The sequence below is a fragment of the Mirounga angustirostris genome, unplaced genomic scaffold, assembly GCF_029215605.1.
Source record: "Mirounga angustirostris isolate CCGP_5_RB_7025 unplaced genomic scaffold, mMirAng1.0.hap1 SCAF_5, whole genome shotgun sequence".
Classification (NCBI taxonomy): Eukaryota; Metazoa; Chordata; class Mammalia; order Carnivora; family Phocidae; genus Mirounga; species Mirounga angustirostris.
This window is the reverse complement of record NW_026991713.1, coordinates 151,533,791-151,545,971: the sequence shown is the minus strand read 5'-3', so window position 1 is coordinate 151,545,971 and position 12,181 is coordinate 151,533,791. Positions and strand designations below refer to the sequence as shown.

At 48.7% G+C, this 12,181-nt stretch overlaps 1 protein-coding gene across 3 annotated transcripts in view; it reads left to right on the top strand.

The window, feature by feature from the left end:
* Positions 1 to 12,181, top strand: part of PDXDC1 (pyridoxal dependent decarboxylase domain containing 1) — a 50,375-nt gene that overhangs the window by 34,290 nt on the left and 3,904 nt on the right. For 2 of the 3 annotated variants that reach the window (XM_045875019.3, XM_054507521.2), the window contains exons 13-19: positions 60 to 110; positions 5,447 to 5,510; positions 7,697 to 7,785; positions 8,711 to 8,816; positions 10,242 to 10,413; positions 11,056 to 11,174; positions 11,439 to 11,560. In XM_045875019.3, the coding sequence (XP_045730975.1) occupies positions 60 to 110; positions 5,447 to 5,510; positions 7,697 to 7,785; positions 8,711 to 8,816; positions 10,242 to 10,413; positions 11,056 to 11,174; positions 11,439 to 11,560 (723 nt within the window). The remainder of the gene's footprint in view (positions 1 to 59; positions 111 to 5,446; positions 5,511 to 7,696; positions 7,786 to 8,710; positions 8,817 to 10,241; positions 10,414 to 11,055; positions 11,175 to 11,438; positions 11,561 to 12,181) is intronic. The other variant, XR_010411855.1, reaches the window with a different exon arrangement.

Sequence of the window (12,181 nt, the reverse complement as noted above, 5' to 3'; positions counted from 1 at the left end):
TAAATACATATAATTTAATGAAATTATGGTAATTATAAGCTGTTGTTTGTCTTTTGCAGAGTCAACGGTTACAAGAAAGTCTGAAGAAAGTGAACCACATCAAAATCTTGGTACGGTATATAATTTGGTCTGTTTTTGAAGTAAATAGCTTAAGTTCAAGTTAGAATGATCTCCAGATTTGATGCATTTCAGTGTAATTGTGACAATTCTAGTAAAACCCACATTCTTTGGAAGAGAATCATGCACATCCTGATGACCTAACTCTACAGAAAGCACAAACCCCAGAAATTTGTACCATTTGCTGAACCCCTTTGGTGCTTTTCATATAATCATTTGTAGTTTTATTCTGTTAAAATTTATAAATGCACAAACACTGTTGACCACCTGACCAGTGATTTTAAAACACCTATCTTCCTGATAAGAAAAGTCATTTTGTCTCTCACAATGTTTTGGATGACTTTTTCTGAAATCTTCTGACATTAGAGTTTTCATTTGCACAGAGTGAGGAGTAAGGAAAAGATAAGCACGTGACCTTGCTCTTGTCTTCCCCTGGTATCTCCCTAAAAGATGCCAAACTCTATCGGAGAGTGCTGTCTAGGGGTAATTACCAGACAAGGAGATGAGGATTTAGCAGGGCTAATAACCAAGTATCAGTTCAGGCTTGAATGTTTTCATGTTTTGCTTCATTGTATTTTAGAATTTCAGAAAATATAGGTCAGATTCTAATTTAAACAGGGTCACTGGGTGCTGCAGGACCCAGTTAAGTGCAAAACTAATACGTGAGTTAATTTGGGGTTCAAGTTAATAGTGTTTATTTCCATTTTAGTACACAGTTTGCTTTAAGTGCCTGAGAGGGGGGCTGCTCGGCGTTGCCTTCAGAGTAGGAGCTTGGAGCCTATTCAGTTGACCTGAGATGACCCAAGTTCTAGTTTGGAAGAGGAGAGTGGCCCATTGGAGAAGCAGAGGGATGCATGTTAAGTCAGGAGACCTGGGTTCTCATTTCAGCCATACCACCGAGGCCCTGTGACATTGAGTCATTCTCTTAACTGCCTAAGCCTGTGAGCTCAGTTGTCAGTGAAGGTATGTTGGTTGGACTCCTTTAGTAAACAGAGAAGCCCAGACTATGGACTAGCATGAGCAAGATGGCAGGAATCAAGGCAGTGCTGGGCCAGTGGACTTTCTGTCCCTCCCTTGCTGAGCCCACTCAGGCTCTCATATCCTCTCTCCCTCCTCCTCCAAGCTGGGAGATTCTGCTGGTGCTGGTTAATCACCAGTGGGTTTGGGGCATCTGTGTAAGGCCAGGGAACCCTGCTCCATCCCTCCCTCCAGTGGATGCTTTTCTCGGGAAAGGTACAACCACCGGCCAACCCCGTGCAGCACTGAGGCTTCGGTAACAGGCCTCATCACAGCTGCCGGGTGTGAGATGCATGCCGTGTGCCGTGCACAGTGCTGAGCGCGGGGGTTTTCTCATTTACCCCTCACCGTAGTCCCCTGCGTGTGTGCTCTTCCTTCTAGCTGGAAGCACTGTTCCTTTCCATTCTTTTCAAGACTCGTTTCTTACCCTTCAGATCTTAGTTCAAATATCATGTCTTCAGGGGCACCTGGGTGGCTCAGTCGGTTGGGCATCCGACTTTTGATTTCAGCTCAGGTCATGATCTCAGGGTCCTGGGATCAAGCCCCGCATCGGGCCCCCTGCTCAGCAGGAAGTCTGCTTGAGGATTCTCTCTCTTCCTCTCCCTCTGCCCCTCCCCTGCTCACTCACACGGTCTCTCTCAAATAAATACATAAATCTTAAAAAAAAAAAAAAAAAAAAAAAACCCCACCAAATATCATGTCTTCAGAGAGGCCTTGCCTGGCTGTCCTATGTGAACCAGCCTTGCCACTGTCCATCACTCTGTCCCCTGGGTGTGTCCTTCATTGCAGTTCTTACTACCTGAGACCGTGTGTGTGTTCCATGTCTGTTTTTCTTTGTAGAAGCTTTGTAAAGGCAGGGACTTTTGTCTTTTGGTTTTTTCATAGTGTGCCAAGTTTATTATTTGGCCTAGAGTAGGCATTTAAGTGTGAATGAATAAATCTGTCTGTGAGTTGGTCGCAGTGGCTGTCTCCTCCTTCCTGGTGAGGAAGCAGGCCCAGAGCAGTTCAGTGATTTGCTTGGGCCACGTGGCTGTAGGACGCGGTGGAGCTGGCCTGTGTTCTGAACCAGTGGGCCATTCTGTCCCCGGTCGGTTTTCAGGAGAACTTAGTATTTGTCCTGCTTCAGGGACTTGTTACAAAGGGCAGATCAGATAATGTATGAAAAAGCAAAGTGAAGATTGTAGGGCATCACAAAATCCTGGTCATTATTAAATGGCTTTTGCTCTTGCCACAGTTTTTGTGTGGTGTTCCCACAGATCCCCAGTCATTGAGTCCTCACGGGACGTCACTGCGGTGGAGTGATGTTACTTCATCTCTCTTCGCTGTGGTCACGTGTCCCGAGTCCCATCATAGTAGGCGGCGGGGCTAGGACTTGAAGCCAGGGCGTCGGAGACGAGCTGTGTCTGCAGCACAGACGTGCTTCCCGGGCTCAGCAGCCCGGGGCCTCTTCCCGCTGCCGGGAGGCCTGGGGCAGCTGCTGGGTCCGTGGGCTGGTGCCCATCTTCCCAGCAGCCGAGTCGTGGGCTGCCTACCTGCCTCTCCTGGGCCCGTGGGCCTCGTTCTAACCTTGGCACCTACGGGGGGGAGTCTAATATTTCACCCTTACCCCTGAAAACCGCAGAATGCCCCCATGCACTGTTTACGTCTCTGCTGGCCTTTAAGATCGTCTCCGTCCTTAGGGTCCTCCTTCGACTGTGGTCGAAAATCCTCAGATTTTCTAAAACTCCTGCTTGGGACTTGTGCTTATTAAACTTGAGGGTTCTTTTTTTTTTTTCCTGATCAATTCTGTCAAGTTTGTTTTTGCAAATATGACCTCTTTCTCCGGTCTTACCTCTGGACCTTGAGTTGGCAGCGTAGTGAACCTCGCCGCTCCGTGTGCCATGCGCCCCTCTGACACGTCCCAGCGCCGCCTCTTTGCCGCTGCCTCATGAGCTTCACCAGGCCTTTCTTTGCTCCTGAGCTGCCTGGCATCTGCGTCAGCCATTCGCTGGGCTTTTATTTTATTTTATTTTATTTTTAAGATTTTTTAAATTTATTTATTTGAGACAGAGAGAATGAGAGAGAGAGAGCACATGAGAGGGGGGAGGGTCAGAGGGAGAAGCAGACTCCCTGCCGAGCAGGGAGCCCGATGCGGGACTCGATCCAGGGACTCCAGGATCATGACCTGAGTCGAAGGCAGTCGCTTAACCAACTGAGCCACCCAGGCGCCCTCGCTGGGCTTTTACTTTCCATGACTTCTTCTGCCTTCCAGCATGTTCTTTCTAGTTCTTATTCAAGTCAGTGCCTCCTTTTCAGCCTCCTTTTTTTTTTTAATTGTTCCTGGTCTTCATTTTTCTATTTGAGCATGGTTGCTACCGTCTATTTCTGAATTTCTGATTGTTCCTTTATTATTTCAGTTCTTGGATCACCCCTGGACGGTGTCTGCCGACTCCTGCCTGTGTGGGTGTGTCATAACTTGTCACTGAAAACTAGATGTTTTTGCCTGTGTGACTGGCCCAGGTCCGTCCGTCAGTTCCACAGCTCCAGGACTCCTGCGCCACATGGGACATCAAGGCCTCTGTGGTGCACACCTACCTGATGCTTTGCTCTCTCATGAGAGAATTTTTTTCTCCCTCTGTAGACAGAGCCTCAAGTGGCGGTAAACCCTCTTGCTGGTCAGCGGGTGGAGTTTTTCTCTCCCTCTTTTCACCTGGAGCATCCTTCAAGGGTCCCAGATTTATGTGCCCTTTACTGCCATCCGCACATGGGCCTGAAGACTCTGGATGTTAAAGCCAGGTTCCCGTACCTGCTCCCCTCCCTCCAACCTCTGCTCAGCCAACAATATTCTTTGCTTTCTCTTCTTTCTAGATTTACTGTTTTTGTGAGCCTAGCCGTGGTTTAAAAGTTTTTTTGGTTATCAGGATATTTAATCCAGCATTTCAGTCTGCCATGTGCTAGAAGCAGAATTCTGTGTACATAACCCTGGACAGTATTTCTCATACACTGACATTTGAGACCACCAAGCTCAAAGAAATAGGAAACCAAAGACTGTATTAAACTATATATAGAAATCTCGGCACTCAAATCATCCTGACTTATCCTAAGTGAGGATGGGGGAATGGCTATAGAATTTTGTTGCTTTTGTTTCTGTTTCCTTCTTGGGTTTACTCTATTCTATTTAGATATTAAGCCCCTCCAGCTTTAAAAGTATTAACAGATTTATTTGTTTATGTGAAAGTCAGAGGAGATGATAGGTGAGCAAAGGAATCAGCTCAGTAAGTTGGTAGATTGGATACACATCTTGCTTGATCTGAATCACATCCAAAGGCAGACGCTTAACCGACTGAGCCACCCAGGCGCCCTGGAAAATAGGTTTTATGACTAGAATTGTTGAATGCTCAGAGATCCTCTGTCCCTGTGTGTCATATTCTGTCAAGGGCATTGCTGTTCCCTTTGTATCCTGACCCTGTGGTGGAGCTGAGGGCGAGCTGTGTGTTTGTTCGATGGTGAGCATGAACTTCATGCTGGCTTATCTTAATGCAGTGAATGTTTTTGTCTGTAATGAAATCCATTAATGAAGTTAGTCATCTGACCCCTGTCCCGAATATAAGGACCATTTCAGTGATTGAGAAAATATGAAGCTTCAGAAGCTCTAGACTGTGTTTATCTTCTTGCCAGCAGGACTTACATCCTGTTCTGAGAGTTTTACAAAGTGAGAATACTATGTCTGTGAATATAAAATATGTTGCAGTCAGGGGCACCTGGGTGGCTCAGTCGGTTAAGTGTCCCAACTCTTGGTTTTGGCTCAGGTCATGATCTCAAGAGTCGTTGAGATCGAGCCCCATGTCGGGCTCCACGCTGGGCATGGAGCGTATTCTCCCCACCTCCCCAATACCCCCCCCACCCCAGCTTTCTCTCTAAAATCTTAAAAAAAAGTTGCAGTCAGTCCTGCTTGAGTTAGCATAATTTCTAGATTCTTGAAAGCTTCAGCTCTCCCAACACTGATTCTGGTTATACTTTTTCCTTGCCTCCTTTGATCTTTAATGGCACACTTATGTTTATTATCATTATAGTTTCCTCCTGCTTTAATTTCAGCGTGCCATTGTCAGATGTTCTAATTCAGCAGTGTATTCTTAGAACCAGCTTAGAATTATTTCTAGGAATTTTACTAAACCCTTGATTGTTGTTTCTGTAGCAAGTGAAATTAACCTTTGAGTTTTACGTGTTTATTAAGAAAATATGCTTATCTCTAGCCTGTTTTTCCAAACTCACTGTTTTATTTTGCAGGTGTTGGGGTTTAATGTTACTTGGTAATATCAGATTGATTTTTCAGGTGGAAGATGAGCTCAGCTCTCCAGTAGTGGTGTTCAGGTTTTTCCAGGAATTACCAGGCTCAGGTAAGGGATTCTAAAAAGAGTTATTTTTGTACTCGTGTTTAAGGGCTTTGAATTTTAAACCATTTCAACAGATGTAGTCTAAAATATTTTGACTGCTAAAATCTTCAGTCATCGTTTCAGAAAATGTTAATAATTTTCAGCCTGATTTTGGCTCAGGTCATGATCTCCACCCTGGGTGTAGAGCCTGCTTAAGATTCTCTCCCTCTCCTTCTGTCCCTCCCCACCCCCGCTCTTATGCATGTTTGCTCTCTCTCAAAAAAAAAAAAAAAAAAATTTATAAAAATTTTCACAAAAACTCCCGGCCTAAATGCCTTAGCACTTTACTGATAGTTTCCTGTGATCAAACCAGTGGTTTCCAAATGCTAGTCCCTGGACTAGTGCTAGAATGAATGGGTAAGAGTCCCTTGAAAAGAGAGATCTGGATACGTATGTATATACAACCTAGTGAATCAAAGTATCTGAGTTAGGGCCCCCAAATCTCTCTTTTATTTTGTTGTGCTTATCACAGTTTATTTTTTTAAGTAATTTAAAATACTATGTAAACATACAGTAAAGACATTGGCAGTTGAGATTGGGAATAGCCTGAGGCTATTTTTAAAGGATGTCCCAAGCGCCCCTGTCCTAGTCCAGGTTTTTCTCACCTGGACAGCCACGGTCCCCACCAAACTGATCTCTCACTTCCTTGTACTATACACACCCCATTCGGGACCATTCTCTGCATGGAGAGTGGGTGGTGATACACGTGGGAGTCCCGTTGTGCCCTGTCGCTGCCCAGACCCTTCAGTATCTTACTATTTCTATTGAATTAAGTCCAAGCTCTGTACCTTGTGAGGCTTGTGGGGTCTAGCCTTTGCCATTTTCTCTGACTTCCTTTTAGGCCACCTCTTCTCTTGATCATTGCTTTAGTCAGACTGGTCTTCTCTGAGTTTCTAGAACATTCTGCACTGTCCTAGAGCAAGACCTTTGCACTTGCTGTTCCCTTTGCCTCAAGTACATTGCCCTTCACTCTTCTTCTGGCTGGCTCCCTGTCACCATCCAGGTCTCCATAATGTCCAGCCTCCTCAGAGAAGCCTTCCCTATCTGTCCTGTCTAAAGCGACTGTATCAGAGGCCCTACCTTTTTTCATGGCACTAGCAACAGTATATGGTGATTTCATTTCTTTCTTTACAGTGTTTCTTCAATAGAATATAAACAGCAGGATGCCAGAAATCTTGTGTGCCTTATAACCCACGTGCTCAGCACAGCCCCTGGCACAAGCAGGCACCCAGACCATTTGAATGAAAGGAGGATAATTCTGTTGTGAGGCCCACTGTGGGTGCTCTTGGGTTCCCTGATTTACCTCGCGCAGTGGTTGATAGACTAGTTGGTAACTGAAAATGTTATACTTTCATTTCCTCTCAAAGTTCTTGAAAGAAAGACTTTTTTTTTTTTTTTTTTTAAGATTTTATTTATTTGTCAGGGAGAGCACGAGCAAGGGGAGCGGCAGAGGGAGAAGCAGGCTTCCCATTGAGCAGGGAGCCCGATGCGGGGCTCGATCCCAGGACCCCAAAAAAAAGACTTCTTAAATGAAATTAAGAGTTCTGTTTGTGAGACTATATTCAAGCGTTATATTTTTCATGAGGAAAAAAGTGTGGAAGCTTAAGATACACATTTTTAAGAAATTTTAGTTGTGGTAAAGAAAAGTTTACCATCTTACGTGTATAGTTCAGTAGGGTTAAATACATCCACATTGTTGTCCAACAGCTCTCCAGAACATTTACATCTTGCAAAACTGAAACTCCATACTCATTACACACTAACTCCCCATTTCCGTCCTCCCTCCCAGCCCCTGGCAACCACTATCTACCTACTGTCTCTGAGTTTGACTCCTGTGTGTACCTCATATCCATGGAGTCATGCGGCATGAGTCTTTGTAACTGGCTTATTTCACTTAGTGTAATGTCCTCAGGGTTCATCCATATTGAGCTTGTGAGAGAATTTCCTTGCTTCTTAAAGATGAGTAACACTACGTAGCATGTATATGCCATGTTTTGTTTCCCCATTTATTGTGAGGTAGACATTTTAATTTCTGTAATATTTGAGACTTCTCTCGGGTTTTGTTGGGAGCTCAGTGAAATAAGGTTTGAGGGGTGTGTGTGGAGCTGTGTTTCTAGAAGGTGAATCCCCTTTCTGTGTTCTGGTGTCAGATCCAGTGCTTAAAGCCGTCCCTGTGCCCAACATGGCACCTTCGGCAGTCGGCCGGGAAAGACACTCGTGTGATGCCCTGAATCGCTGGGTAAGAATGGCGGTCGTGTGCTCTTTCTTCTCCACCCCAGACGGGGTAACACGTGCTCACGTCTGGGACGTCAGCCCCCGGGAGGGATGCTCCTGTGGAGGTACCGGGCCTCCCTCTAGGGCTCTTCCTCGGGTCACCGCTCCCCGTGCTGCGTGACATCAGGCAGCGCCTTGCAGCATGACCCCCACAGGTGACCCTTTCCTGGCTGCTGAGGCCGGATGGGGGCCGCACTGAGCGGCTGTGGTGGCGTCAGAGGGCGCATGAGCCGGAGCCCCTGAGTGCCCGGCCGTCGGACAGCAGGGACCGGGGGCGCTGGGCTCCGGCTGCCTCTCGGCGCTGAAAGCGCGCCTCCGGGACTGTTGTGTGAAGAACGTTGTAAACAGTGTCGGGGTGCCCGCCACAGCCGTGTCGGCCCTGGTGTAGCGTGCCGTCGTGCCCCCAACGGCTTGGGTGAGTCCGTTAGGATCCATCGTGCAGCGACGTCCAAAACAGCCAGAATCAACCATGTAGCTGGACGTTTAGGGCAGGAAGGAAATGGTCATCATTAACTTACGTGAAAAGCTGCAGGTTACCGCCCAGCATGAACAGTGGTGTGTTTTATGGCGATAGAAAATACGCAGAGACCCAGGATGGGTCTGTCAGACGTCAGCAGTGGGCGCTTCTCAGTGGTGTGTTGTGGGTAATTTTTATTTTATTCTTTCGGTTTACCTGTATTTCCTAGATTTTTCTACACTGCAGTTGTATTTTTTAGTAACAAAAAGTGTGAAACTTTTAGTCCATTTAAAAAGAAGTGGCCATAAGTATGCAAAGAGAATCAAAAGACTCCGGGAGCTTCCAGGGCCTGGGGCCGAGTGGGTGAGGGTAGGTGCGAAGACCGGGAGGCCGTCCCTGGGGGAGCCTCCTCATTGTGCCCTTGTCCCTGCAGCTGGGAGAGCAGCTCAAACAGCTGGTGCCCGAGAGCGGCCTCACGGTCATGGATCTGGAAGTGGAGGGCGTGTGCATCCGGTTCAGCCCTTTGATGACGGCAGCAGGTAACCGGTCTCCGTGGGTTGCCCTCCCTCGTTCTGGAAGTGACAGTGACATGTCCGTGAAAGTCCGGGCGGTGGTTCATTTGCTTTTCCTTGGGATACTCTGCCCTCTTTGAAGACGCTTTTTCTTTGCCTTTGGGCTACATTTAGGTAGATGAGCTTTCCAGGGTAACGTCTCAGAAATACTTCTACGGTCACTTGCGCCTCCCTGTGTTTTGGTGTCTTGTGACCCTTCGCTGTCTCCGCCGTGGCGCTCTGTCTGCCTGGGAGAAGCACCTGTGGGGCTTTGAGCTCCCAGCAGCTGGGCCGCCTGCGGAGACTCTGGGCTGCGGGGAGCGGAGCCTGCTCGGGGCTCCCCTGGCGGTTCAGACAGACCGTGAAGGTGGAGGCCACCGTTTTAGACGTTTGAGAAAGCGGGACGGCTGCAAGTACGTGGGCTTTTATGACAGAATGTCCTGGGTGCGCGTCCAGACCTGCTCCCCATTCCTGTGTCGTAGCGGTGTGGGATCCCGTCCGTGAAGTGCCTTAGGTGCCCGCCTCCGGGTCGTGGGACTGAACAGCCCGCTAACAAAAGATACATTAAAAACTGACGATGCTTTATTTCTGAGATGATTTAAAGATTTTTCAGAAAATCTTTGATTTTTTTTTTTAATGAGATATTTTTAACATTTTGGGGAAGATAATTGCTGGAAGACCTCAAAGTAGGGAGATGTGGGCATTTGTCCTGCAAAGAAAAGCCCGCCACGAAGATGACTGGTGGCCTCCCGATCTTCCAGTAGTTTCTGCACGTGGTGTGCAGGGGGCCTGAGCCCCAGAGGCTTAGTCTCTAAACCTGGCACAGCGAGTTGAGGACACCCGAGGACCCCCGAGGCAGCACATACGGAGGCTTAGTGTGAGCCCTTCCCCCATTTGAGTTGCACGCACAGGGTAGTGGTGTGGGGTCCCTGCCGGCCCTGGGGGCTCTCAGGCTGTCCTCGGTGCTGTTGTCGTCAGCCCGCCCTCCTGCCTCCCCCTCACACACCCGCCAGAGTCCCCTCTCCCCGGGATGTCCATGTGGAGAGAGCCATGTGCTTGCCTCATCCTTAACAGCCTGCAGTACGATGTTGATAACTTGAGCAGAGTCCTGAGAGAAGAATCTGATTTCCTGTTAGAGTTTCATTGTGTGTTACATCAGGGGGCTGATTCTGTCTTCCGTGTGAGAGGGAAGTGTGTCTGCACCTGCAGGAGCTGCTGTATCAACTTAGAGCACCTAATTTTTTCCATATGGGCTTAGTGGCCTTTTTTTTTTTTTTTTTAAATAATGCTTTAGCTCCTGCTAACCAGACGTCCCTGGAGCTGCTGACCTCCCTGACAGTGGGAGGGGAGCCCTGCCCTCTGGCTTCCGCCATGTTCCTTACACATTTCTCTAACACTCGGGGACGTTTTCAGTTTTAGGCACTCGGGGAGAGGATGTGGATCAAGTCGTGGCCTGCATCCAGAGCAAGCTGCCCGTCCTCACCTGCACACTGCAGCTACGGGAGGAGTTCAAGCAGGAGGTGACGGCAGCGGCAGGTCTCCTGCACGTCGATGACCCGAACTGGCCGGGAATAGGGGTTGTCAGGTACGCGTTCGTGCCGCTCTGCCGTGTAGAGACCGTGGGTGCGGACCGGCTTAGAAATTGGCGGTGAATGTGTGTGGTCACAGCGAACATGTCCAACAGAAGGAAATGCAGCAGGATGTTTTGGGCGCGTAGCAAAGCCCAGCGCAGCGGTGGTGTGGCCACCCTTGCCCTCGGTGAAGTAGCGGTCCCTGTACTTCCCATGCCAGCTTGCAGGTGACCGTGGGGCGGGGACATGTGCAAGTGCACAGCTGACAGATGCTTACTCGCACGGGGTACAGAGTCACTAAGGATTGCTAAGACCGAGAACCCCCTCGCCGGCTGAGCACACGCCTCTGGCCTCCGTCGTTGGTTATCCCTGTGGCTGTTTTCCGTCTCCTTCCAGGATGAGGGGAGATTCCCTGCTTCTGTTACAAATGAGGCTTCCAGACCTGGCCTCTCTAAGTTTCATGGACCGAAGACTTGGGCCTTCCTTGCCGTGTTCTTGACACTATCTGACCTTGAGATGCTCAAGTGGCTCCTTGGCCCGTGTGTCTCACATCCTTGGAAATCACCAGTAGCTTAGAACCCCCCCACCGCAGTCCTCCCGTGTGCGAAGAGGTGTTTGATATTTTAGATTGAAGTACTGTTATTTGATGTTCGTAGGTATGAACATGCTAATGATGATAAGAGCAGTTTGAAATTAGATCCAGAAGGGGAAAAAATTCATGCTGGACTCCTGAAAAAGTTAAATGAACTGGAATCTGACCTTACATTTAAAATGGGTAACTACTACTTTTATAAGTCAACTCTTAACTTGGGAAGGCCTTTTCTAACTGGTTAAGGGACAGGGGGCTGTGTCCCCTCAGAGGAAATGCTGGTTTAGTTCTTTCTAGGGTGAGCTAGCTCCCTCCCCCTCCTGCAGCCTCTCTGGGCGTCCCGTGTCCCCGTTAGCACCGCTTCCCTCGCCCCATGGGGGAGGCTCTTTTGTGCACGGCCTTGTGACCGACGACTTGGGGACCAAGTTGGTCGGTCATTCCTTCCCGCAGGCCCGGAGTATAAAAGCATGAAGAGCTGTATTTACGTTGGCATGGCGAGCGACGACGTGGATATTTCTGAACTAGTGGGGACCATTGCAGTCACAGCCCGAGAAATTGAGGAGAACTCACGGGTCTGTAAGACTAATCTGTGTCTCATTCCTTTTCTGGGTTTGCTCCAGGCAGTTAGCTGAGGTCCCGAAGGAAGAAGCTCCCCTCAGAAACATCTGTTCGTTCCCAAAAAGCATGTGAATGCTTCCCATGAGCTAAACCTTGTGCCAGGAATCCAGAAGCCCACGAAGACTGGACACAGCCCCTGCCCTGGGTGGGCTCAGCACTGGGGGGCCGAGATCCACATAGCTGGGCAAGGCGGCAAATGCCGATGGGGAGAAGTTAGGGGTAGCAGAGCATTCGGGAAGACGCGGCCACGTCTGCCTGAGAGGGTGAGGGGAGAGTTCCTGAGCGTAACTGGTCCTGGTGCTGCATGAGGCACATGTTTCTCACAGCAGAACTCCCCGCCAGTAGTAGACCTCCTTTTAGCCAATTGGCACGGAGACCAGGCTGTAAGCTTCATGGTCGTTCTGCAGACCAGGTACTTGAGTCAGTAGAAATCCCTGAGAAGCAGAGAAAAGGAACTAAAGCAAGAGGGGTCTGAGGAGACCGGGGCGTGTGCGCGGCGGCCCACTCCTGGTAGGAAGTTGGCTGTGAGCCTGAGGAGCCGGCTTTATTCATTCTCCGGTGGACTTCCTAAAGGT